Here is a 24,847-nt window from a genome sequence, read left to right on the forward strand (position 1 = left end):
GAGTTTCTTCTGGTGCAGCTCTGACAGTTTTTTTTTATTTCAGAGGGTTCATATGTTTTTAAAGGAAGTTTTCTTCCTGCCTCTGCTCGCTCATACTAGGTGACTACGTTGGGTCTCTCTCAAACATATTAAAAAAGGAGAATTATCCAGACTTTTTGTTTAGTCCAGGAAATTACAAATTTTACCTCTAAAATTTCCCACAGTTTCTTTTTGAACCCCTGCTCAAAACTTCAGGCAGCATGTCTGACTGAATGAACCCCTTCTTTCAGACACACACATTTGCAAATGTTCCCCTTTAATCTGTCTGCTTTACTTTACTCATTGGTGTCAGACAAATGGCCGGAGCTGATAACATCGGTCTGGCGTTGGAGGCCTCGGAGGCGTTGATGAGGCTTGTTAAGGTGACAACTTTGACACCTCTTTGTCCTCACAGCATCATCAAGCTGAGCTCGGCCCCGAGACCACAGACATGCAGAGAGGGTGATTAAAGACAGAGCCCAGAGTGTCGAATGATGAATAACAAGGGAAAATGGAAAAAGAGGAAGCTTTTTTTCAGGAAGATTTAGCTTTTAAACACTCACAGGAATATCTGCAGAGATTTACTGAGACCATCAGAGAGGGAGGATTGGATTGTCGTGGTGTTTAATTCTCCTGACGGACAGAACTCTTCTTCAGAGTCAGAATCAGAATCGGGTTTTATTACATAGTACATTTACACATACAAGGAATTTGACTTGGTGTATTGGTGCTAAACAATTAACAAGGAAATAAGGCAGAACTAGCAACAACTTAAATAATACGGTAGAAGAAGCTATTACAATATATAAAATAGAATTAAAAAATATAAAAAATAAAAAACACAAAATGTACAAAAATAAAAAAACACAAAATGTACAAAATGTTTTGTTTAATAAATGCAGCTGTTCAATCGGGACCACCACGTCATTACTGTGATTTCTAAAACAACAAATAACTTCAATTCATTCTTTATTTGATTTTTATCCCCTGGTTACGGCTGTTACCGTTTAAGTGAGTAACACGTCCCCTGCACACATGATGATGATTTTTTACTGATATTTATGATCTTGTCTCGGTCTCACCCTGCCTTGGTCTCGACCCCTAAATGTCTTGGTCCTGTCTCGGTCTCGATTAGTGTGGTCTTGACTACAACACTACAGTCTAATGTGGGTCAAAACCAAAACAAGAAACCTGCAGAGTCTCTGTCTGTTCGTCTATGCGGAAATGTCCTCCAAGCCTTTCTTCCTCTGTCCACAATAATAAACACAAAATGCCTAAATGTGGTCTACCATGAATGTTTACTTGCAACACCATAAATACCAGATAAATACCAGAGCAGCACAAACTAGAGGAGACTGTAATGTACCGAGGAGTAGAACTGAATTTAGTTTAAAAGGGATCAGAGATTGTGAGAACTACTTAACCTTTCAAATAAAACTCAAACATTGTGTTGATGAATGTGCACTCAATAAATACATCAAATAAAACACAGTAGCACAACTATTACATGAATGAAATCAATTAACTTGAAGCAAAAAGCTGTGTGTGTTTGGGGTGTGTGAGCTCATGAGACACCATAGTTTGGGGACCACACGGCTCTAGATGATGAGAAAATGATTAATAATGTAACCGCTCAGAGCAAGGCTGACTGAACAAGAATTTGATATGGTATGGTATTTGAAGAAATTTGCGCTATATTTGGGCTACTGGAGCAAATGTCATGCGAGCAACAGAGACCAGTCGGTTTGAATTGATCGCCACTGATCAACCCTGACAATGATTAACCTTGCACCTAATACATGTCTGTACTTGAAGACCAACTTTCCCTGCAGATTATTTAATATTGCTGATACAGGGAAGGCGACATCTTTCTTTCATGCTCCAGTCATGACCGTGTAAAATCATCAAAATCTAACCCTATCGCCAATAATTAATTAAATGTTAAACGTGTGACTGAAGGGGTGCAGGATAGCCTAGTGGTTTTGGGGATTTTAAGCCCCATGAACAGAGGAAACAGTCCTTGTTGCAGCAACCGTGGGTTTGAATCCGACCTCGGCCCTTCGCTGCACGTCATCCCCCGCTCTCTCCTCCTAACATTTCCTGTCTCTCTTCAACTGTCCGATCTAATGAAGGCAGCTTTAAAAGGCGTGACTGAGAGTGTTTGCTGTACTGACATGTAAAAGTAAAACTTCTAAGAGTTTCTGCTTCTTGAAAGTGAATATTTCACCTTTGACTTCTTTCACTCTGTTCATTTCTTTTTCATTCGTGTGGATTAAAAAAAAAAGTTCTTTCCGTGCATAAATAAAGAGTCACTTTTCATGCATTGATTGTTCCTAGTCCTCACGTTGCACAACGCCGAGCGACAAAGTCCACTGGTTGATAGGAAAACAAACAACAGCATGGCACAAACACACAGACACACACACGACCCACTCTTTAAACTATTAATCATCGCTCACTCACCAACCACAAACTTTCTTATTCGTGAACTGAGATAACATGGGATTAATGTTGGTCGGTCTGATTATGAGTGGATGCTTCATCGTATGCAAACACACACACACTCATTGTCTGATTCAATGGTTCATCGCAAAAAAGGCAAAAAAGAAAAGAATGAAAGACGGTCTTCCTTTTTGTCTTTGAAGAGCCTTTTGGCAACTCTGAGATTCTTCATAATGATGCTTTGCTTTCCCCCACATGCTCCTCAGTAACAAATGGTAGCTTCAGAAAACCACAGAGAGGATGGGGGGGACTTTTGTCTTAAGTGTTTCCACTCGGATTTAATTTAAAAAAGAGATCAAAGCAGAGTCCTGCAAGATAACCAAAAACTTTGAGTCAGGCAGCTTCTTCAGAACTGATTTCCTTCTTTAATCCCTTTTTATCTATCTTTATCTCACTGTGTCTGACCCCTATATGTGTGATACAAAAACTTTAGATATGTATCTTGTCCTTTACATTCATGCCTACTTTAAGGGTCTACATCTCCCTCTCTCCACGTTAACTTTTTTTTTGGTTTTTAATCTAAATTTCATTAATTCACATGGCAGGAGAGGTCACGCCCTGAGAGCTACGAATGCCAAATTCTACTCACAAATATTTCCTAAATTAAGGTAGATTAAATCAGATACTTCTATTAGTTCATGTTTGATCCTCTGTAAAAAGCCACAATGCATTATATGGCACTGAAAATGTGTGTGTGTGTGTGTGTGTGTGTGTGTGTGTGTGTGTGTGTGTGTGTGTGCTGGCTCCCAGCAGGTGACCATTGAACTCACAGCCCAGTCCCCATGATGAGGGAGACGGTTGGGGGGTGAGGTCCACCTCCACGGAGACACTTCTCCTCCCCCCATTGACTCATCCCTCGCTCTGGCACTATAAAAACTCTGCTCTAGCTGAAGTTCATCAGTCTCATCAAGAGCTCCAACAGGTAAGACAAGCAGCTTCTCTGAAACTTGCAACTTGCGCTGAAAAGTAGCTTGAACAGAAAAAACTTGGGAAGATTTTTTTTTAAATATGTTTGACTTCTAGAGTCAGCTCTGTAGTCTTGATCAGGTTGTGAATTCTGGTAACTTCTTTGTACCTGATGTGTTTAACTTTATTCAATTGCAAGTTTGAGTTAAAGATGTTTAGCTTGCAGGGATATTTTAGCACTTATCAACATTTTAAGAGCTCCAAAACTGAACTTCCTTCAGATTGAGATTGCCTTTGAGATCAGAGAGGTGGACGTCTGATTCTTTGACCGAGGTTTACTTTAAAACCTTGATCAGGATTTTGTAGAAATCCAGAGCTAATCTGCTCGAGCTGTCTCTTCAATCTGTAACTGGCCCTGATCCACGCAGATTACAGCTTCTTTGAGTAGGCGGCCATATGTTTAGTGAGAACTAATTTGGACTAATTCAGGGATGAGAGTGCAGCATTAGCCGAGTGCTTACTTTGACTTATCTGGCTATCAAACTGCTTAGGGTGGAGGGTTCGAGATGTACTGGTCGTGTATTTAAAAATGTACTCCTTTTGAATGTGGAGTGATTGTATTTTATTGAAAAGTTAAATAACTTTTAACCCTTTCTCCTCTCCAGACCGTCGTCATGAAATTTGTCGCTCTCGCTCTCACCCTTGTGTTCGCCGTCGGTGAGTACTGAATGCACTGGTTAATTCTTTACCTGCATGCACCTACATTGCTCATAGTTCAAAAATACACTTAATTTATCTTGGAGCACATTACGCTTTCCATGCTCCTCCTTTTGCTTATTTGTCCTTCTTACCTTTCATCTCCTTTCCTCCTCAGGCTCGCAGGCTGCCTCCCTGCCTGACGATGCATCTCAATATCTGGCAACCGCGAGGGCCGTCATGGATGTGTACTTGACCCAGTTGAAGGACAGTACCGTGAAAGCCCTGGAACAGATCGACGATCCTTCTCTCAAGTAAGTCCATGCCATTCTCCTCAGCCAGTCCCTCTTCCTGTCATTAATATTTCCAGGGTTACTGATTTATTTTTTCCCCATAAAGGTGTCATCAATTACATATTAATGTGTTTATTTTTTTTAATGCTAATATGGTTCTGCTCCCCCCCCCCCGCCCTCTCTCAGGGCTAAGCTGGTCGAGCGTGTGGATAACCTTCACACACAGATCAAGGCGGCTCAGGGTGCTGTTGCCCCCATGACCGACACTGTTGTCGGAACCGTCTTTGAAGGCACCGCCGACTTCCGTGGAAAGATCAATGCTGATGTTGAGGCCCTGAAGCTTGAGCTTGTGCCTCTCCGCTCCAATCTGGAAACAATTGTCAACAAACACCTGGAAGACTACAAAACCCTGCTCGGCCCCACCCTCCAAGAATACTCCACCATGCACAACACTGGATTGGAAATGCTTAAGACCAAGCTGGAGCCACTGCTTCCCGATCTCAAACAGAAAATTGAGACCAATGTGGAGGAGACCAAGGTCGCCATGATCCCCATTGTGGAAGCTGTGCGTGCCAAGGTTACTGAATGGGTGGAGGGTGCTAAGGGCATTGCTGATCCCTACGTCGAAGAATACAAGGATAAGATTGGAGATGTTATCACACAGTTGCGTAGCATCACCCAGGAAGATATGGCTGCCCTGAACACAAAGGTCACACCACTGGCCCAAGAGATCACTGTCAAGCTGAACGAAATCATGGAGACCATCGCTAGTACCATATCAAAGGCATAAAGCCTCTGTCCCATGTTCCTGCAACCAACCTCCCCTCCCACTCCTCGTCTTTCTGAAGATCCCTTCCACCTTCCTCTCCATTCCAACTTTCCTCACGGAGACCTCCCCGGTGACGCCAAAGCCTAACTGATGCAACGCTTTGCAACAAAATGGCGAGACTCTTGCTCTCTCTACCAGGCAACAGTTTTGGGTGCACATGCAGGCTCAACTAGACACGTACATGTACTCACACATGCTTCACTCTGTGCATGCTGTGGCATATTGCTCACATTTTGTGTAGGAAATGTATGTGAATTACAACCAAGTACCTGAACCTCTGTGTAATGATGCTTGTCTGATGAAAAACAGATCAATAAACATCTGACTGTTAAATACAACTATAATCTCTGACTCTAATTTGAAAGGTTTTTGTGTATCATGTGATTTGTCTTTTTCGCTACGCAGTCAGCACTGAAATACAATATCGTCCATCACAATCAAAAACAGCCTGCAATCCACTGCTTTACATCCATGTAGCTCTAATCTCAAGTCCATATGAAACAATATTAAAGGGGACATATTATGAAAAATCCACTTCTACATTGTTTTTGAACATATATTTGGGTAACCTGAGTGTCTACTGACACACAAAATGTGAAATAAACCCATCCAGTCCTTTGTTTGTGGTCTGCATAAGTCTTACAACACAGAGAAAAATGTTCCATTTGAAATTTGCTCTCCTTGTGACGTCACAGTGGGGTAAAAAAAAAAATCCCCTCCCCTCCTCTGGTATCTCCACCCATGGACTCCACCCCCAGCCTAGAACAAAACTTTTTGCACAGGTCCACCATTTTTATTCTCGCTACAGAGGAGTGATGTCTACCGGGAAAACTCAGGGGGGGCTCATTACATTTAAAGAGACACACACACCAAAACGGAGCTTTCTGAGAGAGCTGGTTTATACAGGGTCACAAACCTCCTCTGGTGCTTGATTCATGTTATATTTTGACCAAAGCACAGCACAGATGTTTCATTTAGACCACAGGGGACTGTTTGAAAAGGTGGAAAAGGGGGATAATGTGTCTACTTGAAATTTTAAATGGGGGTGACAAAGCTTACCACTAAACATCTCAGGACTATCACAGTACACCTTTAGCTTTATTAGACTGTTATATCTCAGCGACGACGCTTTAAGGGGGTCATCATTGATCACAAGGTCAATTAGAAAAGAGAAATATTAATACAATCAGTTCTACTTAAGAGAGACACCCAATGACATGTGAGTGTTTTTCTTCTTGTGGTCCTGAAGGCTGTGATTAATGACCTGAACCAGGATGTGAACTGGTCTATTGACGAACTCAAGATTTGGTGTTTTTTATACGGGAAAAAGTCCTCTTTTCTGCTTTTGATCCCTCAGGCTATAGTACCCTTCAACACGGCCTCATCAGAGCGCCACATGAGGCCACACAAGCAAACCACTGAATGCTTACACTTTAATCACACATCTTTGATTTGTCACAAACATAAAGGCCTATCGTTTCATTCACGTCTTGTGAAAGCTTGCGAAGCGAGAAGAGGACACCTTAAGACCTCACAGCATTGAAAGAAACGACAACACTGGAAATAAAAGCAGGAGTCCTGACGCAGTATGATGTCTTTAATATTCATAAATATGTTTGCATGCTGCCATTTCTATGAACCATAATAGATACACAAGCTTCAGTCAGCGGTGGGGAGTAACTGACTCTTAATTAGTACGGTGTTGAAACTTTGCCTGAAAGGAAAATTGCCCATGAATAATAAAAGCAGTTTGCTGTTGTCTTAATCTGTCCACACCCAGTAACACCAGGCTGATTAGGATGTTATTAATGTCGTACTGATTGGTCAAGACGACCTCCACGTAAGGCTTCAGGCTATATTAGACAAAAGGGAATGCAAGCAGGGATTTCCAGATGCCTTAGACGGGCTTTGTGTGTGTGTGTGTGTGTGTGTGTGTGTGTGTGTGTGTGTCTGTGTGTGTGTGTGTCTGTGTGTGTGTGAACGTTCTTGTATTCACAGTTCTTGGGGCAGCTCTTGTGATTAGTGCATGTCAGTGGCACCATGGGTATTGTAATGGATGAGGCAGGTATGGAGGTCCCCTGTGAGAGACTCATGGTGTATAAAAGAAGCCCGCTCCTGCACACAGGCGCTCAGACAATTTGGATGTACATCTATCCAAGCATTGGAGAGAGAATTTTGTCCTCAACAGGGGTTCGAAGGAGTGAGCGGGGTTGCTGCTTGTCGTCAGAAGAGACCGAAGTGAAGAGAAGGATCAGAGGAACTGACAAAGCATACAATTCCTCTTGCAGATATTTAAATTATGAACGGTAAGAGGCTGTTGTTTTCATCCGTCCTGTGTGAAATCAACAGAGAAAAGACTGATCCAAAATGGGACTAAATCAAAAACTCACCACTTATCTCTCCTCCCATGCACTTTTTAACACACTCTCTAGGTCCGCAGCTGTCCCAGAGCTGTGAGCTATCCATGTCCTGCTGTGCAAACGGAGGGTCAGTGTGCGACGCCAAGGCCCTCCAAGTCAGTGGTGTCCGAGTTCAGCTCGAGATGCACACACTTTGGCAGCAGTTCGACCAGCTTAGCACAGAGATGATTGTTACAAAAGCTGGAAGGCAAGGCTTAACACTTTATCACCTTCTTCTGCACTTTTCAGTTTGTCCTCTTTTACCGACACCCTCTGATCAAAAGTGATTTGTGTATTTGACTGTGAACATATCGCAGGAGGATGTTTCCTACGTTCCAGGTGCAAATCTCTGGGATGGATCCTGCTGCTGAATACGTCCTCCTCATGGACTTCATCCCTGTTGATAATAAAAGATACAGGTGAGACAAACAGAGAGAGGAGAGAGGTGTTCAGTATGTAATGAAAGTTTATAATACTCAATTACTTTTAAGCCTGTTTGTGATGTTTTATAGAATTTCCATCTCCGCTTTATCCGTTGCTTTGTTACTCCTCTGAAAGATTTATCCTACCTTACCTTACCTGTACAGTTTGACACATTTGAAACATGTTTGCGTGTGTGTGTGTGTATCAGATATGCTTTCCACAGCTCCTCCTGGATGGTGGCAGGGCGAGCGGATGTGGTAGCCCCAAGCAGGATGCATTTCCACCCAGACTCGCCTGCCTGCGGAGCCCAGTGGATGAAGCAGACTGTATCCTTCGACACACTCAAGCTCACCAACAACTTGCTGGACGATAACGGGCATGTCAGTCGATGTCTTCTACACATATCCTACTTACTTTTTACTGTTGAGACAGGAAAAAAAAGGGCACATCATCTATAAAAAAAAAATAATATATATAAAATAGTTCTTTTAATTACCGGTTATACATTTTTTTCTGATTTCTTTCTTGCCAGATGATATTGAACTCCATGCATCGCTATCAGCCGCGCTTCCATGTGGTGTATGTGGATCCTGCTCCCAACAGTCACTTGAATGCATACAGGAACTTCTGCTCCTTCTCCTTTCCAGAGACACGCTTTATGGCCGTCACTGCCTATCAAAACCACCGGGTATGTAACCCAGAATAACGATGCTTAAAGTAAACATCACCCCGGTTTTTTTCTCAACGTATGTCGTTCTTGTTCTACAACTCTTTCTCCCTCTTTCCTGCTAGATCACCCAGCTCAAAATTGCTAGCAACCCATTTGCTAAAGGCTTCAGGACTACAGACACTCAGGACCGGTAAGTGTCTATCAGTCATTAGAAGAGGCATGAGTACTTTGTTTCTGCACTTAAGTACAGTGGTGGTTTATTTTTACTTTACTTGGATTTTCTTTTCTCAAAATATTTTTATTTCGCCCTCTTGATTTCTGTGAATACGTCCAACTACTTGACGCATCAATAAGAGGCTAAATCTGTCCTCACAGCGTCCGATTATTTTACTCCATCCCTAACATCCACATGTTCTTCTTTATTTCCGTTTTAAACAAACTCTGGTGCGCTTTAATGGAAACTGTAGTTCGTTTAGTTTGGTGCTAATGCTAAAACAAACTCTGGTGCAGAACAAAAAACAAACTAGCACCAGAGTTTGGTTTGCAGTAGGTGAAAACACGATCCGAAAAATGTCCAACTTCTACTTAAGTAAATAAGTTTTACCAGTTTAAAAAAAAACTCTTTTACAGAAGTATCTGTACTTCCACTTGATCAAATAGTGTTTGTTAACATCTCTTTTTGTTCTTCAGTCCAAGTTCAGTCGATATCATGAGTGTATCTTTTATCAGTGCATGTTATCAGCTGGCACACTGTGATAAGGAAGCAGCCTCGCTGTTAGCTAATCGACCTTTGTATTCAAAGATTGTTCACAAGAGGCAGGCTGTGTGTCATGTATGATGACACTGAGGTGAAATATGGGAGTGTGCATGTATGTGTTTGTGTGTAAAGACACTTTTATACATATGTATGTGTGTGTGTGTGTGTGTGTGTGTAGGGTTGGTCATTCTGGACTCCTGGCAGCATGGTGCCCACCAGAGGGCAGAGCTGAGCACCTCAGTGCCAAACATGGAGAGCAGAGAAGAAAGGGGTCAGACACTTCATCATCCAGTGAGTTTTTTTTCTTCTTCTTAACAGTTTAGGTCGAGTGAAACAAAAACAGTATCATGATTAGGTTTCCCCTTTTTGTAACAAAGTAATACTACATCTACATTCACAATTTCTGCAATTTCTACATTCATAATTTTCTTTTCTTTTTGACGTAAATCTTTTGGATCTATTTGCTGATACATGTCTCATACAAGCAGCCGGGTAGAATAAAATAATCTAAAATACACAGGTAGATGCACGCTTAGTGGTTCATTTGATTAGTTTTGATAGCTAGAGCAGGGGTTCCCAAACGTTTTCTGCCTGATGGAAATATTTTCAAGGCACCCCCCACTCCTCACCATACACATCCACAGCAAATCAATCGACTAGCAAGCAGATTTTAAAGAGGAAGTGTAGCAGCTATTTGTCTGGAGAAAAAAACAAACAAATAAAACTTATATCAAACATAATCAAAAGGCCACTGATGCAGCATGGGGGCAAGGCCGGATTAACCATTAGGGCAACCAGGAAGTTACCTATAGGGGCCCTAGATCTGTAGAGGGTCCATGGCAGGAAGTGCATAAGCTAAAAATCAGGTTAGAGATCGCTGTACTTTAGCCTCTCCGCTGGTGCTACAGCAGCTTTTCTCACAGTACCACTGCAAGCAGTCATACCCCTAAACAAATGCGAAGGAATGAATCGCTTGTTTGGGGGCTTTAACATGCACAAAAACTCACAAAATTTTGCACCAAGATCAGGAGTGCGTGAAATTTACGTATGTGTTTCCGTAGAAGTGCAAGGCAAAATGACTAAGAGGCTCCCCCCTTGAAATTTTCTAAAATTCAGCCCATCGCTACGGTTTCATCTATATGCACTTGAATCTTTAGCATGTTAACAATGCCAATACCTACAAAAAAGCCTCTTAACATAATGTCTACAGGAAGTCCACCACGATTTTTTCAATGCCAAAATAAAGCCTCATTTTAATGTATCTTTGTTTTAGTAGTTGTGACATCTGCTGTAGATTCATTGTCAGCCTTACGCTAACCTGGAAGTCCTCTCACAAGTTCTGACATGCTTTCCGAGCAGTGCAAAACAATGTGCATTTTTTATTTAGCCTTGTTGGCCCTCCCTGTCATAACCACGGGTCACCTCTAGGTGGTGCGGGCCACACTTATGGAATCACTAAGCTAGAGGATATAATAACATCGTATCTAAGCAACTGGTACCTTTCAATCTGTGTTCACTTGCTTCCTCAGGAGCGGAGGACCCAGCCCTGTTGCTGGAGGAGCAGTGTGGACTGTTACATCACTTCAAAGACTCGGTGGGACTCAGCATGGAGAGAAAAGATGGGGAGAGTATATTAACACCGGCTTCCTTTCTCCCTATTTCTAACTACTGGGAATGTGCAGGATCATCACAAGAGAGAGGCGGACTGCTGTAAAGAAAGAAGAGCAAAGTGACATTATTTATCTTTCACACCATTAATCTGGGTGTTACAAGAAATGTACAAAAAATATGACTGTTACAAAATGATTAAATTGGGATTGTTGAGGTGCTCCATCAAACTATGTCCTTAGCAATATGACAAAGAAGCTGCATCGACTCCATGTACTATAAGATAAACCAAAGCATACAAAAAGAGGTCGCACCAGAGTACAACATTGCATGCCAATACACTTTATTACGCCTCGTCTTGTCTTATATCCCAAATAAGCACCATGCACACTGGATTAAAGGACCTAGCAATGACTCTGATTAAACAGTATGTGATCCCTTGATTCCAGAAGTTACACAAGGATGGAAAATACATTACCCAGAATGCTGCTGTGTGATCGTGCTTCAAGAGTCATGAGACAACAGCGATTTTGCCTTCAAAGTAAAACACATCATTTATAATTCCTTTACACACACCACACATAGGCAGAGGCGCTGCTAGTCAACAGGCAAGGCAAGGCAACTGCGGGGGCCCCAAACCAATAGGGGGCCCCTAAGGGCTGACAAACTTTAAACTGCAGTACAGCAGGGGCTCAAAATGTGCAAATTTACAACGACGTTAGAAAAGTGCTGTCAGTGAGTGCTGTCATCTGACAGCACTTAATGACTTTGCTGTTAAAACACTAGAGATTTATTCTACTCTATTAAAGGCGGGCCTTGATATCAAATGAACTCTGTCTGAGAATTTGAAGTGCTTATGTTTTAACCAGTACACTGCCCTATTTAAGTTACTGAAAATGTACCATAACTGCTGCCATCTGCTGTTACTTGCTACTGTACTAATTCTGATTTTTAACAGTTTTTTAACCATAATTAAAATTGTTATGAATGTTGTTGGTATAATGTGTAAGGCTGCACAAAGCCTTAGTAAACGCACCATTGCATTTCTTATTGAAATAGCAAAAAAATATAAATACAAATGCATAAAAATTTAAGGAAGCAGCGACAACTGTAAGGTTTTCAAATTAAATATTTTCAACTGAAGTGTAAGAATTGTATTTTTGAGAAGGAGCTGTTCCATCTCATCTGAATGTCGTCATGGAGACGATTTGTGGGCATGTACAATTCAGTCTGAATGTCTTGAAAGCAAGATTGTACAAATTTGTAAAGTACCCAACAGTCTGTCTTGATCGGTGACATTAATCGACACCGTCAAATCGATATCCAACATACAAAATACGTCAATATCAGACCCGAAACAGATATCAGATTGGATCTCTCCCATCTCTAATAAAGACTAGAGCTATTATAGAAACATGACAATTCTTGTGATCACTGATGTTTTTTATACCTTTAATCTATTGAATCAATGCTGTAATACAACTCCTTCCATCTCACTATGGTTTAACGATGGTTAAGTGAAATTTAAATTAAAGTAAAGTGGAATATTTGGAATAGTTTCCTTTAATGTGAAAATCTTGTTTTTGTCCTCATACATATTAAGATTATTGTTATTCTCATTTTACACATTGTTGTAGGCCGAGACTGAGGTTTAAACTGATTCATGTCTCAGGTGTTGGCCTCTGTAAGAGCGTCTTATTTTGTAAATACTGACCGGATGTTGTCATGTTTTTGTGGCTGTGCTTGACGGTGGCGCTGCTGCTTGCGCTCTCTCGCAGCTCTGGAGGATGCAGCGGGGTGGATGGAGGAGGAGGAGGAGGAGGTGAAAGACTGGAAGGCGGAGAACAGAATGAACGGGTTAGAGAGGGGAAGGATGCGGATTACTACAGCAGCCCGTCGGTCAGCCTGCATGCCAACGATGGATTCGGTCGTTGGACAAACGGATTTGCGGAGAAAACAACAAAGGCCTGCGGTTTGTTGATTCACTGAGCTCTGAGGGGGGAGCCTGCAATCACTCGTCGCTTCAAATAATCTGACACCGAGGTTAATGGGTTAATTGTAGGGTGATTTAATTCTCAGTGTCAGCTGTTTTATACGTACGTGTTGCGTTTTAGTTGTGTAATTTTGTTTATTTGGTCTTCATTGGACTTGAAGAAAACTGGAGATAAAACAAAGTGACCCTGTCCTCCTTCATATTTGCGGTTCATCTGCCATCATGGTTTACGCCGTCATTTTTGCATCACCTGATCTCTTCTCCGAAGCCGCTGCAGACAGGATGTCAAACTGAACAAAGCGCTTAAACTAAACGCATCAAAGGACAACGTAACCGAGAACCGCCATGGGGGCGTCAATGTTGCAGCCCTGCTGGTGGACAGGTGTGTTCATATGGACGATGTTGTGCCTGCTCGGTAACGGTCACTCCGCCTCGGACACCTCGGGCCTGCCTCTAGCTATCCGCGTGCCACTGCGGCAAGGCGCTCGCGCTGAGCCGCTCGTGTCACCTGCCGCAGCTGCCGCCTCTGTGAACCAGGAGCGTCAAAGCGGCAGCCTGCGGAAATACGCTGTGCGCAAGCGGAGAGGAGCGGCAACGGGCGGTATCAGCTTCGTGGACATGATTGATAACCTGCGTGGAAAGTCAGGCCAGGGGTACTACGTGGAGATGGCCGTGGGCTCTCCTCCGCAGAAGGTAAAGGTGTTTTTATTTACTTGAAATTGAAATGAATGCATTAATATTTTTTAGGTGATTCTGTCAAAGAGGTGCCCTTTTAGTGCCCCAGACCAAGTTTAAATGTTTATTATACACAGAAAAAAACCACAAAATAAATTCTAAAGCTATCAAATAATAGCTCAACATAAATAATGTTCCTTGTTATTATTTAAAATCGGTTGATTAAGTAACAGAGGGTTAACTTTTTGCATGTCCCCACAAGTCTTTCTCTGAACATTGAGCAATAGAAAAATGCAATTTATGCCCAAATTTTGCTGTAGGCCTACTATGTTTGTCTTCTTTGACTTAACATAGCCTTTATTTTTTCTGAAAACAGGCACGTTTTATTTATTAAATTGCCAGTGTCCCAAAGTCCCAGTGACATCAGCATGAAGGAAGTGATGTCAGACAAGTCTCATGATTAACATCCTGCAAATAAAAAATACAGAAGGCTTATTAATGAATTAATATTTTATATTGACCATTTATTAAAGAATAACACAAGTTAAATGTTTGTTAATATTCCACTTAAAGATTGAAAATAACACCAATGATCTCTTTACATTTCACACAATAACATTTAAAAAATGTAAATAGCTAAAAACTAAATAGGCTGAAGCCTAAGGTAAAGATATTTCTCTTCCTGTCCAATCGAATCCTTAACATAACCCAGAACATCAGCAATACCATCCATCCATCCATACTTTCAACCATCCATCATCCATCCATCCATCCATACAACCATCCATACATCCATCCATCCATCTACCAATCCATCTCCCAATCCATCCATTCATCAACCCATCCATTCAACAATCCATCATCCAACAATCCCTCCATCCATCCCTCAACCCATCCATTCAACCATCCATCATCCATCCATCCATCCATCCATCCATCCATCCATCCATCCACCCATCCATCCATCCATCCATCCATCCATCCATCCAACAATCCCTCCCTCCATCAACCCATCCATCCATCCATCCATCCATCTACCAATCCATCCATTCATCCATCCATCAATCCCATCCATCAATCAATTTTCTTCCACCTATCCGAGGTCGGTCATAGGGACAACAGGCGAAGTAAATAAACCCAGACTTCCCTCTCCTTAGCAACTTTTCCGGCTCCTCCTGGAGGATTTCAAGGCGTTCCCAGGCCAGATGGGATATATAATCCCTCCAGTGAGCTCTGAGTCACTGGCACGCATTATTATATGTGCATCTCTTACTCCGTTCAGACCAACTTCACAAGTTTTAACTTTACAATAACAATGTAATTCAATCGATCTTTTACCTCCATAAGCAGTATATTTGATGATTTTGCTCTTCCAAAGATTTTTTCCATATTCAACATGACATGAAATAATTTTCAAAGGAACACAGGAAGCCTTCACCTTGGAGGGTAGAGAAAGAAAAGAAGACAAATTAAGATTTGCACTTTTTTTTAGACATTTCAAAGTTAATGTTACACAAATAAAAGTTCAAACACATTGTTAATAGAGCTCAAAAATGTGTTTCCAGGTGTAACAATCCCATTCATGTTCTCCATAGCGGATTTTATTATTGGCCATGATGTCATAACCATCCAAGGTAGTCAGAACCATCCAAGGTAGACTTACCACGTGCTACCTGAGTGTGAAACGAGTATGTATGGTATCAACCTCGTTTTAAGAAAAACATGGTTAATTCACATTATAACTACAAAAAAAAATAACAACACTACCCACAATCTAAGAGTATCATAGCAACATCTCTGATTGGTGGAGCCTGCTGTTGTTACCATGGAAATGGTTACACAAGCCCCCAAACTTTCGTCGGCTGCTACCACTGAAGTCCTCAGAAGTTCGACCCACTATATAAACACAAACTACAATATATAGCAACATAAATATAAACAATGTAAACAGGACAATTAAGATAAATGTAGAAGCTCTGTGTCCGTTCAGAGAGAGTTGGGTCTTGTCGGAATCGCAATGCATTGTTGGATGTGTAGTTTCTTCACTCCTGGAAAAATTATGTAAACAGTCTTGTACCTTTGCCTTTTTTCAAATTTACAATAATTTCTTTGCGCCGAATCAAAAGTTTAGTAACCATGAGTATTAAGGCACCTGGTTGGCTTGATTCCAGGACTAAAATATTATAAGGATTTTCTGAAATGTCAACGGAGGATTTGAACGGAGAAATTCACTTCCGGGACCAGAGCTGCTGAAAAAGTGGGCGGTCACTGTTGAGCTCTATACTGTTGCTGGCCCTGCAATGACAGATGGCCTGTGTGTGTGTGTGTGTGTGTGTGTGTGTGTGTGTGTGTGTGTGTGTGTGTGTGTGTGTGTGTGTGTGTGTGTGTGTGTGTGTGTGTACGTGCAAGTTTGTGAATGTGAGGGAAAGCGCTGAATGAGATGGATAATGGAACCATTAATTCTGCAGAGTGAGGGGTGCCAGCTGGGTGCAGCTGCAGTGTACAGGCTGGCACACAGAGGGCGACGGATAGAGAGAGAGGGAGGGAGAGAAAGTGATGAGGTGGTAGAAGATGAGATGAAGGAGCCGGTGAAGGTGATAGAGGGAGTGAGACAGAAATGAAGAAATGACAAAAGGGCCAACCGGATTAGAGCAACAAGAGAGAGAGAGAGAGAAGAAGAGACGTGTGAGACAAAGAGGGAGTTTAGAGGAACATTTAATTTAATTAGAAAGGTGTATATTATCTTTTCTGGTAGAAGGAGATCAAAGAGAAACAATGAGGGATGGATGACCCTAACTTTTAGTATCACTGTGCAGCAATGAGTCCGTTATGGACTTGAGTATCCCGGTTATGAGCCTCCTCCTGGTTTTGATCTTATTCAGGATTATGGTGTTTACATGCATACAGACGGTGTGGTTATTCATATCCCTGTATACGCGGTGAACTCAAGAATCCTGGTTTCTGATTATTGCATCTTATTGTGCAGGCGCCTGTGATATTTATTTTTCACAACACAAACCACAGCAATTTAGAAATCAGAGGAAAAATGAGACACAAACACAAAAACAGGACACTTAAAATACCCGATGAAGTGACCCCCCAAGTGCTCTGGGTGTGTTGCAGTGTGTAGCAGCGCCACTCTGACATCTCTCCACTAATGCATTATCCACACCTCCTGTTTGTGCATGTGTGTGATTCAGGACTATGTGTGTGAGAAGCATGTCTCTCAATAACAGAGTATAAAACCAGAATTTCCCTCAGGGATTTATATAGTATAAAAAACTCAAAATTCAGAACTAAAATTATTATATTTGCAGTAGTGCATGTGTGCCATCCATTTACCTTGAGATGCTAAGCTAACACAAAGTTTTATAAGTGATCTCAAATCATTTACAGTTATTGTCAGATATGTTGTGCTCTGTTCTGGTAACTACTACAGTAGCTGATGTCTCATCCACAGCAGAAGGGGGATGGGCAAGTATAATGGCTGGAACAGACGGGCACTCTGCCAGGGAGGACAGGAAGACTGAGAGAGAGAGAGAGACAGAGAGAGAGACATGAGGTCTCAGTGTATCCGGATGCAGCCTTTAGTTTCTGTTTATGAAAGACACATCCAACCCGAGCAGTCAGCACATCTCTCTGCGCAGAGATTCTTCAGTGACGGATAGTTGGTAAAGATCCGCTTGTAGACGGTGCATCTAGGCATGTTTGTGTGGAGCAGATGGATTCATGTGTGTGTGGTAGAAAAAGTGAGGTGGACAGAGTCAGTATTTATTCTGAGCTCTCAGGCCAAGCCCTTGAGACAGTACCACTTCTCTGGGTATTTTAAGAGCCAATCCATTATTGAACAGCTTGCTGTGGCTCTACGGCTGCCTGTCTGTTCATCTGTTTGGGTGTTTGCGTGTCGAGCCGTCCATCCATTACCAAGACTGAGACAGTAAAATACAACGTTATGTGCCTGTACTTCAGCGAAACAAAATAATCTGAAACCTGGAACTACAACATCAGCACATGTAAGCAATCGTGATTAAAGAGTTAATGCTGGCATTAAAATGTATGACTTACACAACATGCATAATGTGCACCGGAGGAGCATAACAACAATAAAGAAGCTACAAACTCCAGCTGTGATATGTGGCATACAGCGGTTTATAAAAGGCTGAAGAGTAGAGTTCATAATGCATAATGCAGGTTCTGTACGTCTCCATTCACACTTTCAGTAACTGTTTTGACTGATAGCACAAAATATGATACTCACACAGAGATGCAGACAGTCATGGAGGAGATAGGAGAGAGAGGGAGTAGGATGGGCAACCCGAGAGGAGTGGAGGGTTAGAGTGGAGACAGAGAGGGGACGGAGAAGGGCGTTCAGGGCAACAGGAAGCAGCACAGGACACTACAAGGAAAAGAGGAATGGATACAGAGAATGACTTGAGTGTGAGAAGGAAAATGTGTCAGAGGTGAGGCTCACTAGTACTTAGATATCAGCCTTTTATACAATTAATTGGAGGAAATAAATTACATTTATTGCAAACATCAAAAATAAAACACAGAAAATTGTTTCACAATGATCATATTAGTCCCCAAAGTAGAGTGTTACTCATTCAACTTGTTCCACACAGATGTAAGACTATCAGTTTCACATCATAAACTTGAAGTCACTTTTACGAGCCCATTGATTTTTGCAAAATGTACATGCATATTTTAAATAAATCTCTCTCTCCCCCTTCTGTCTTTGTCTCATTAGTTGAACATACTCGTGGATACAGGAAGCAGTAACTTTGCTGTAGGTGCAGCTGCTCATCCCTTCCTGCGGAGATACTACCATCGTTCACTGTGAGTACATGTATTGGTGCAATCTTATTAAAAAAGGTATACTTTTTAACAACAGAAAGCATTGTTTACTCTTTCAAAATACTCCTTTTGTGTGTAATCACATGATCAACTCGATAATCATATAAGCTGTGCATTTATATTTTTAACTCTAAATTTGACATGTTTCACGTCGTTGATATACAAATATAAGAAGAAGAAAACAGGGCGCTTGCTTAGCTCAGTTGGTCGCACCGATGGCAGGTTGGACTCCCGATCCTAACGCTATTTGGAGCATGTAATCCGACCCCTACTCTCTCTCCCTACATTTTCTGTCTATCTTCAACTGCCCTGTCCAGATAACGCAAAAGCATCAAAACTCACCTTGTGCTTGGATGAAAAAACATCATGAATGTGGCAGCTTTTTTTTTCTAACCAAAATTGTAACTGTAAACGGAACTCATCTTCTTTCTTCTCCACTATTTCCTCTTTTCTTCCCTCTTTCTTCCCCACAGCTCGGGCTCGTACCGCGACCAGGGTAGGAGCGTGTATGTTCCCTACACACAGGGTCGCTGGGAGGGGGAGCTGGGCACCGACCTGGTTTCTGTCCCACATGGCCCAAACGCCACACTGCGGGCTAACATCGCCGCCATCACCCAGTCTGATCGCTTCTTCATCAATGGTTCAAATTGGGAAGGCATCCTGGGACTGGCATACGCTGACATAGCACGAGTAAGAAGAATGAATACCCGGATATCTCAAAACCTGGAAAAAATCTTCTGATAAATTCACATTTTAAAACAGGGGGAAGTTTGATTGTGACTTCTTCTTTCTGTCTCTAACTCTCTCTCTCTCTGCAGCCAGACGAGACATTGGAGCCTTTCTTCGACTCTTTGGTCCGTCAGACTTCTGTCCCCAACCTCTTCTCTCTCCAGTTGTGTGGAGCTGGCTTCACCCAAAACTACTCCCTCGGCAGTGCGACTGTCGGCGGCAGCATGGTGAGGCACACGCAGAGGCACACACTAACATTCAAATCTTCTGATCTCACACTGTGCTGGAATATGTGTCTCTCTGCTCTCAGATCATTGGGGGAGTGGACCCATCCCTCTACGTGGGAGATCTCTGGTACACACCCATACGCAGGGAGTGGTACTATGAGGTCATTATTGTACGTATTGAGGTGAATGGACAGGACCTGAACATGGATTGTAAAGAGGTAAGATCTGACACATGAGTCTGTAATTCAATTTAAAGTCATGTTAAAGATTTTTAATTGAAATTATTTTGTGTCTTTTCCAGTACAACTACGATAAGAGCATTGTAGACAGTGGCACCACCAACCTGCGTCTGCCAAGGAAAGTCTTCCAGGCTGCAGTCAAGGCTATTGAAGCAGCTTCTTCGGTCAGTCCAGATACCTTTATGTCCTCATTATTAGTCTGTGTAACACTGTTTGGATGTGTGTCTCTGATTTATTGCATCTTTTCCCCCTAATCAGTACTCATTTGTAGAAAGCACTGCAGCTCATCTTTTCACAAACTTCTATAGTGTCTGTTTCATTTTCTGCATAGTTGGACAGTCCAGTCACTGTTGTGTACAAAAGATAAGTTTCAGATTTTAAAAAAAATCTCATTTGTGTTACCTGATTGAATCCTAATATGCTTTTTTTCCCTTGGTTTGCCATGCTGGGTTGCCTGAATCACTAGTTTAGGTTAAGTGGGCTACATCATTGATGTATGAGAAGGAGGGACCCCATTTATTTCTATGAAGACGCTTAGTTGGCAATGAGGCCAAAAATGCTCAACTAAATCACCCAGATATTCGATGTAGCTTCGGCATATTGAGGTCGATTGAGCTACTTTTCACTTCCTCTTTAACCTGCCTGCCAACACCTGTAGTTATGATGTGTTCACCAGCAGCATCCTCATGTGTTGTAAAAATAAAGCCAGTGCAGGTTTGCAAAAAAAAGTGCCAGAGGAAGTGCAGCAGAGTCTGCTTTAGGGTGCTAGAATGAGAATATTTGCCTTGGAAGGTCAGTGGGGTCGATCCACAGCTCCTGCAGCCACATGATGACGACATCCACTCACACTGCTGCGTCAGCTGCGTGTGGATGTTTATGAATGGATTAGTTGATACTGATAGATACTCTGTCATCAGTGTGTGAATGGGTAGGTAGGACATGTGGTCAGCTGTGTGTGACGCTGCTCTCTTTCTTTGTTGTTGACTTCTGATGTTTTGATGTTTTGATTCACAGATGCGGGAAAAGAAAAGAATGACTCTCACTTTGACCCTGTGTTTCAGACAGAGCAGTTTCCCTCTGGGTTCTGGCTGGGGGAGCAGCTCGTATGTTGGCAGGCGGGGACTACGCCTTGGCACATCTTCCCAGTCATATCGCTCTACCTGATGAGTGAAAACCACAACCAGTCCTTCAGAATCTCAATTCTACCGCAGGTAATTCACTGCATCGTCTACTGCATCTCATATTTTATTTTAAAAATGGACTCTCCAGAGGCGCCGCTGGCCTGGTGGTTGGTTCATGCGCACCATGTGCAGTGGTTTTTGCCCTCTAGGCGAGTGGCCCGGGTTCAAGTCTGACCTGTGGCTTCTTTCCTGCATGTCGTTCCCCGCTCTCTCTCTCCCTGATTTCCTGCGCTGTCCACTGTCCTGTCTCTCGAATAAACGCATAAAAAAAGTCTTTAAAATTAAATCTCCAGTGCTAACGAATGTATAGTGTCCTGCTAAATACTGTGAGGGGACATGTGTTGTATTTACTCTCTAAGCTTCCAAGACACTTGAAAATTCTTGAAAATAGTTTTTCATAAGTAAGTTACAACTATGAGTCATGTACGTTCATTCATATTCAGAGGTCTTAAGGTGATTTCACCGACTGCCTGTTATCTGAATACATTCAGATTTTTCATTTCCTGCGCCCCCTCACAGAAAGTCTTTCTATCCTTCAGCCGTACTCTTTCAATGGATGAAAGTCTGGCAATGACCCACGACGAAAGAAATAATGACCACGTTTGAAAGCGAATGACCTTTGAATATATTTTTCTAAAGCCTTTCATAAATCTCTGAAAAAAGTCCTTAAACGGTTTTGATTCAAAGCCACTCCGAGAGGCCTTGATGCGTTCTGAATGAGGAAGATCAGACTGGGAGAATTTAAAGAGAGACTCGTACATGTAAACCTGTGGGAGGCTCGTGTCCTTGGTGCTGACGGCAGAATGAAACGCTTGAAAAAAAAAAAAAAAGACTCTCTTTGCCTTGTAATTTCAATAGCAGGTAGAACTCTGAATCCACCTGTATGGCATGTATACTGTCCCTTTGTCTCTGCAGACGAATGTGAAGATAATGAAACCAGTCGACTAGAGTGGAAGACTTGAGGTGGACGTTGACTTTCTAATCACAATCACAAGAATTGAAGTTGACCTGTTCTGATCCCCATTTCAAAACTCTCATATAGTGTTACAATGCTGCATGCTGTGCACATTTAACACTAAGTGAGTGGAACTATTTAAGCCTAAAGGCCCTGACACAACAAGGAGATCGTTGGCCGTCGGTCCTGGTTGGACCGTCGGTGAGCGGTCGTCGGGTTAGATATTTAAAATAAAAGTATTCTCTTTCGAGTGAATTCACATTCAATGAAAGTTTGGGCACTTTGACAAAGTCGTGCAACTTGTCTTCCTAATCTCCTAATATTGCATTTGCAAATACGGCCATTTGATTTTCTCTCCTTTTATAGATTCTCTTCTTTTTTTCTTGCAGCAATACCTGCGGCCGGTCGAGGATGTGGCGTCGGCCCAGGAGGACTGCTATAAGTTCGCTGTGTCCCAGTCCAGTACTGGAACAGTGATGGGGGCCGTCATCATGGAGGGCTTCTATGTTGTTTTCGACCGAGAGAAGAAACGCATCGGCTTCGCTGTTAGCACGTGCCACGGTGAGGAGGAGAGGCTGGAGGGATGAGAAATAGAATCTAAAAGTTTCATGTTTTTCAGTTTAAAGAAAAGAAATAAAGATATTTATAGAAAGACGAATGTGGGATATTTCTTTTTAATGGATTTCTCAACAAAGCACTAGATTGAAAGCTGTGTAAACATAAAGTATCCTTCCTTCTGATCTCCGTCTGTCTCATACACTAACCATCCTGTTTGCTTACCTGCAGTACACGATGAGTTTCGCACTGCCTCAGTGGGAGGACCGTTCCATGGTGTCGACCTTGAGGACTGCGGCTACAACATCCCTCAGACGGACGAGTCCACTCTGATGACCATCGCCTACATCATGGCGGGAATCTGCGCTCTCTTCATGCTGCCTCTGTGTCTCATGGTTTGCCAGTGGCGCTTCGCCCGCTGCCTCCACCCACACGGGGACTTTGCTGACGACATATCGCTCCTTAAGTGAAGAAGAGGGGAAAAAGGGGACAAAAGAAGTCGCAGAGACTTCCATTTAAAACACAGAGACTTAGAAGGATTGATTTTAAAGGGATGTCAAAATACCGGTGCTGCGCTTTGAAAACCTTCTGCAGGAACATAATAAATAAAACTCACTGTGTCTACACAGAGAAACGTGCTGCCCTTAACTTTGGAGCGCATTTGATGTAAACTGGAGCCATTACTAACATGAAGGATAAAGCGGAGAAAGTAGGTGTCATCAGCGTCAACTGTAAGCCTGTTTAAGCTTCTGCTGCAGTTCAGCACGGCAAGAGGAAGTGAAGTGGGGGAAAAAGAAGTAAAGAGAACCCGCTCTTTCTTATAAATAGTGTATAAATAGACCGGAAACATGAGCTGGATTTGGGAGTTTCAAATATTTGTCACGGCTCCACACGGAGTGATTTTAGGGATATGGGGGGGGGGGGGGGGGACTAACGAGAAAGAAGATAATTCAAACTCTCATGGCTTAATGAAGAAATTCACAACCTGCGCGTCATGATGGGAATCCGTCGTATAGTCGGCTCTGGTGTGATATGGTAAGATGTGACCATATCGGCGTGCGCATATATATGTGTTTGTAGATCTACTGTTTGTGGCTTATGAATGATTGTTTGTGTGTGAGCATGCCTGTATGTGTGCACAGCTGTTAGCGTGAAGTGAAGAGTATACAGAAAGATTTAACGAAGAATTGTACTACTGAGAATAAAAAGCATTTATGAAATTACACCATGTTGCAAATGCCAGCGACTCAAAAAATGCAATGCACATTAAGAAAGCATAAAGAAGCTAATTTTATGAACTATAAGATTGTAACAGAATTTACTGCATAAAATTAAAAACCAAGACTACTGAACACGGTCAACACCAGATGTCACTTTCTTCTCTTGTATCGGTAGCTTGAATATAACTATTGTACAAAAACATTTGCATTCCAGAAGTACTATTTGCGCTGACACACACTCGTAAACACATGATCCTCCTGCTGCACTGATCTGATGATTTGCACATGTTACATTACATGTTAACAAACCCAGACTTGATAGGGCTTCTTTCACAAACCGACTAACCCATCACATTTTTCAACGGGGACCATATATGCTTGGACGGGGGAAGCTAGCCCAAAGTATGTTATACACTCAAGATTGCTATGTATGTGTACAAGGGACAGTTTGTATCGTCCTTCTGCAAGTTGTAAATAGATCAACTCAGAACTGTATATTTATCTGTCAGGCGCTGGCAGCACTGTTGAACCAATAAAGTACTTATTGTAACTATGACATGGTCTGATTTTTATTTTGACGCACCAAACCTTGACCTCCAAAAACTGATGGACAGGCAACATAAACCTGAACTACAGATGGGCAATATGGACCAAACATTTTATCTCTACATTTTTAAGCTGAATGGCGATACAGGATATATTTTCAAGATATAATTCAGTGGACTCCTTCTCTCAGGCAAGATCCAAAGAAAGTACTGGAGCACATGAATCACTTACAGCACATTTATTTAGGTGCAAAAGCGATATTTATTTTCTGAATTTAAGGTAAAGGTTGCGTTGTACAAATTCATTAGGTTAGGAACAAATGTGCAATTTCTTTTTGGTCAATGATGAATTTCCCCACTGGGGATCAATAAAGGATTATCTTATCTTATCTTACTCTGGCTTCATAAGGGGGAAAGGAACAGTGAAATATGTGGAATTCAGGAAAATGTAGAACATATTATATTATATTGTGCCTACTTAGTATGCAGCAGAGAGAGAGAGAGAGAGAGAGGTTGCAAGAGAAAATCAGAGCTGCAGGACGTGAAGGGAATATGGGAGGAATACTGGGCACA

General features: G+C 42.1%; 3 protein-coding genes across 3 annotated transcripts; all 3 read left to right on the forward strand.

Moving 5' to 3' along the window:
• The first annotated feature begins 3,983 nt into the window (after positions 1 to 3,983).
• On the forward strand, positions 3,984 to 5,582 carry apoa1b (apolipoprotein A-Ib). The gene is made up of 3 exons (XM_061045670.1): positions 3,984 to 4,143; positions 4,301 to 4,436; positions 4,602 to 5,582. Exons 1-3 carry the CDS (start codon positions 4,101 to 4,103, stop codon positions 5,203 to 5,205), a joined length of 783 nt encoding a protein of 260 aa, XP_060901653.1. The 5' UTR covers positions 3,984 to 4,100; the 3' UTR covers positions 5,206 to 5,582.
• A 2,004-nt stretch (positions 5,583 to 7,586) lies between these two features.
• On the forward strand, positions 7,587 to 11,808 carry LOC132979842 (T-box transcription factor TBX1-like). Its single transcript, XM_061045689.1, has 7 exons — positions 7,587 to 7,851; positions 7,961 to 8,062; positions 8,275 to 8,446; positions 8,599 to 8,754; positions 8,859 to 8,926; positions 9,672 to 9,784; positions 11,023 to 11,808. The coding sequence occupies exons 1-7, from the start codon at positions 7,652 to 7,654 to the stop codon at positions 11,205 to 11,207; spliced, it is 996 nt and encodes a 331-aa protein (XP_060901672.1). The 5' UTR covers positions 7,587 to 7,651; the 3' UTR covers positions 11,208 to 11,808.
• Positions 11,809 to 12,873: 1,065 nt separating this feature from the next.
• Positions 12,874 to 24,285, forward strand: bace1 (beta-secretase 1). The gene is made up of 9 exons (XM_061046105.1): positions 12,874 to 13,787; positions 18,517 to 18,605; positions 19,097 to 19,313; positions 19,442 to 19,579; positions 19,663 to 19,797; positions 19,881 to 19,982; positions 20,880 to 21,029; positions 22,344 to 22,515; positions 22,741 to 24,285. Exons 1-9 carry the CDS (start codon positions 13,440 to 13,442, stop codon positions 22,977 to 22,979), a joined length of 1,590 nt encoding a protein of 529 aa, XP_060902088.1. The 5' UTR covers positions 12,874 to 13,439; the 3' UTR covers positions 22,980 to 24,285.
• The last annotated feature ends 562 nt before the right edge of the window (positions 24,286 to 24,847 follow it).

This window comes from Labrus mixtus, chromosome 9 (assembly GCF_963584025.1).
Source record: "Labrus mixtus chromosome 9, fLabMix1.1, whole genome shotgun sequence".
Taxonomy (NCBI): domain Eukaryota; kingdom Metazoa; phylum Chordata; class Actinopteri; order Labriformes; family Labridae; genus Labrus; species Labrus mixtus.

Bases quoted from the DNA above. Each gene is read 5' to 3' on its own strand.
- apoa1b (XM_061045670.1), top strand. From the start codon at position 4,101: ATGAAATTTGTCGCTCTCGCTCTCACCCTTGTGTTCGCCGTCG. The intron at 4,144-4,300 runs GTGAGTACTGAA...TTTCCTCCTCAG, and splicing joins CACCCTTGTGTTCGCCGTCG to GCTCGCAGGCTGCCTCCCTG. The intron at 4,437-4,601 runs GTAAGTCCATGC...GCCCTCTCTCAG, and splicing joins ATCGACGATCCTTCTCTCAA to GGCTAAGCTGGTCGAGCGTG.
- LOC132979842 (XM_061045689.1), top strand. From the start codon at position 7,652: ATGCACTTTTTAACACACTCTCTAGGTCCGCAGCTGTCCCAGAGCTGT. The intron at 8,063-8,274 runs GTGAGACAAACA...TGTGTGTATCAG, and splicing joins GTTGATAATAAAAGATACAG to ATATGCTTTCCACAGCTCCT. The intron at 9,785-11,022 runs GTGAGTTTTTTT...TTGCTTCCTCAG, and splicing joins GTCAGACACTTCATCATCCA to GAGCGGAGGACCCAGCCCTG.
- bace1 (XM_061046105.1), top strand. From the start codon at position 13,440: ATGGGGGCGTCAATGTTGCAGCCCTGCTGGTGGACAGGTGTGTTCATA. The intron at 19,983-20,879 runs GTCAGTCCAGAT...CCTGTGTTTCAG, and splicing joins CTATTGAAGCAGCTTCTTCG to ACAGAGCAGTTTCCCTCTGG. The intron at 22,516-22,740 runs GTGAGGAGGAGA...GCTTACCTGCAG, and splicing joins CGCTGTTAGCACGTGCCACG to TACACGATGAGTTTCGCACT.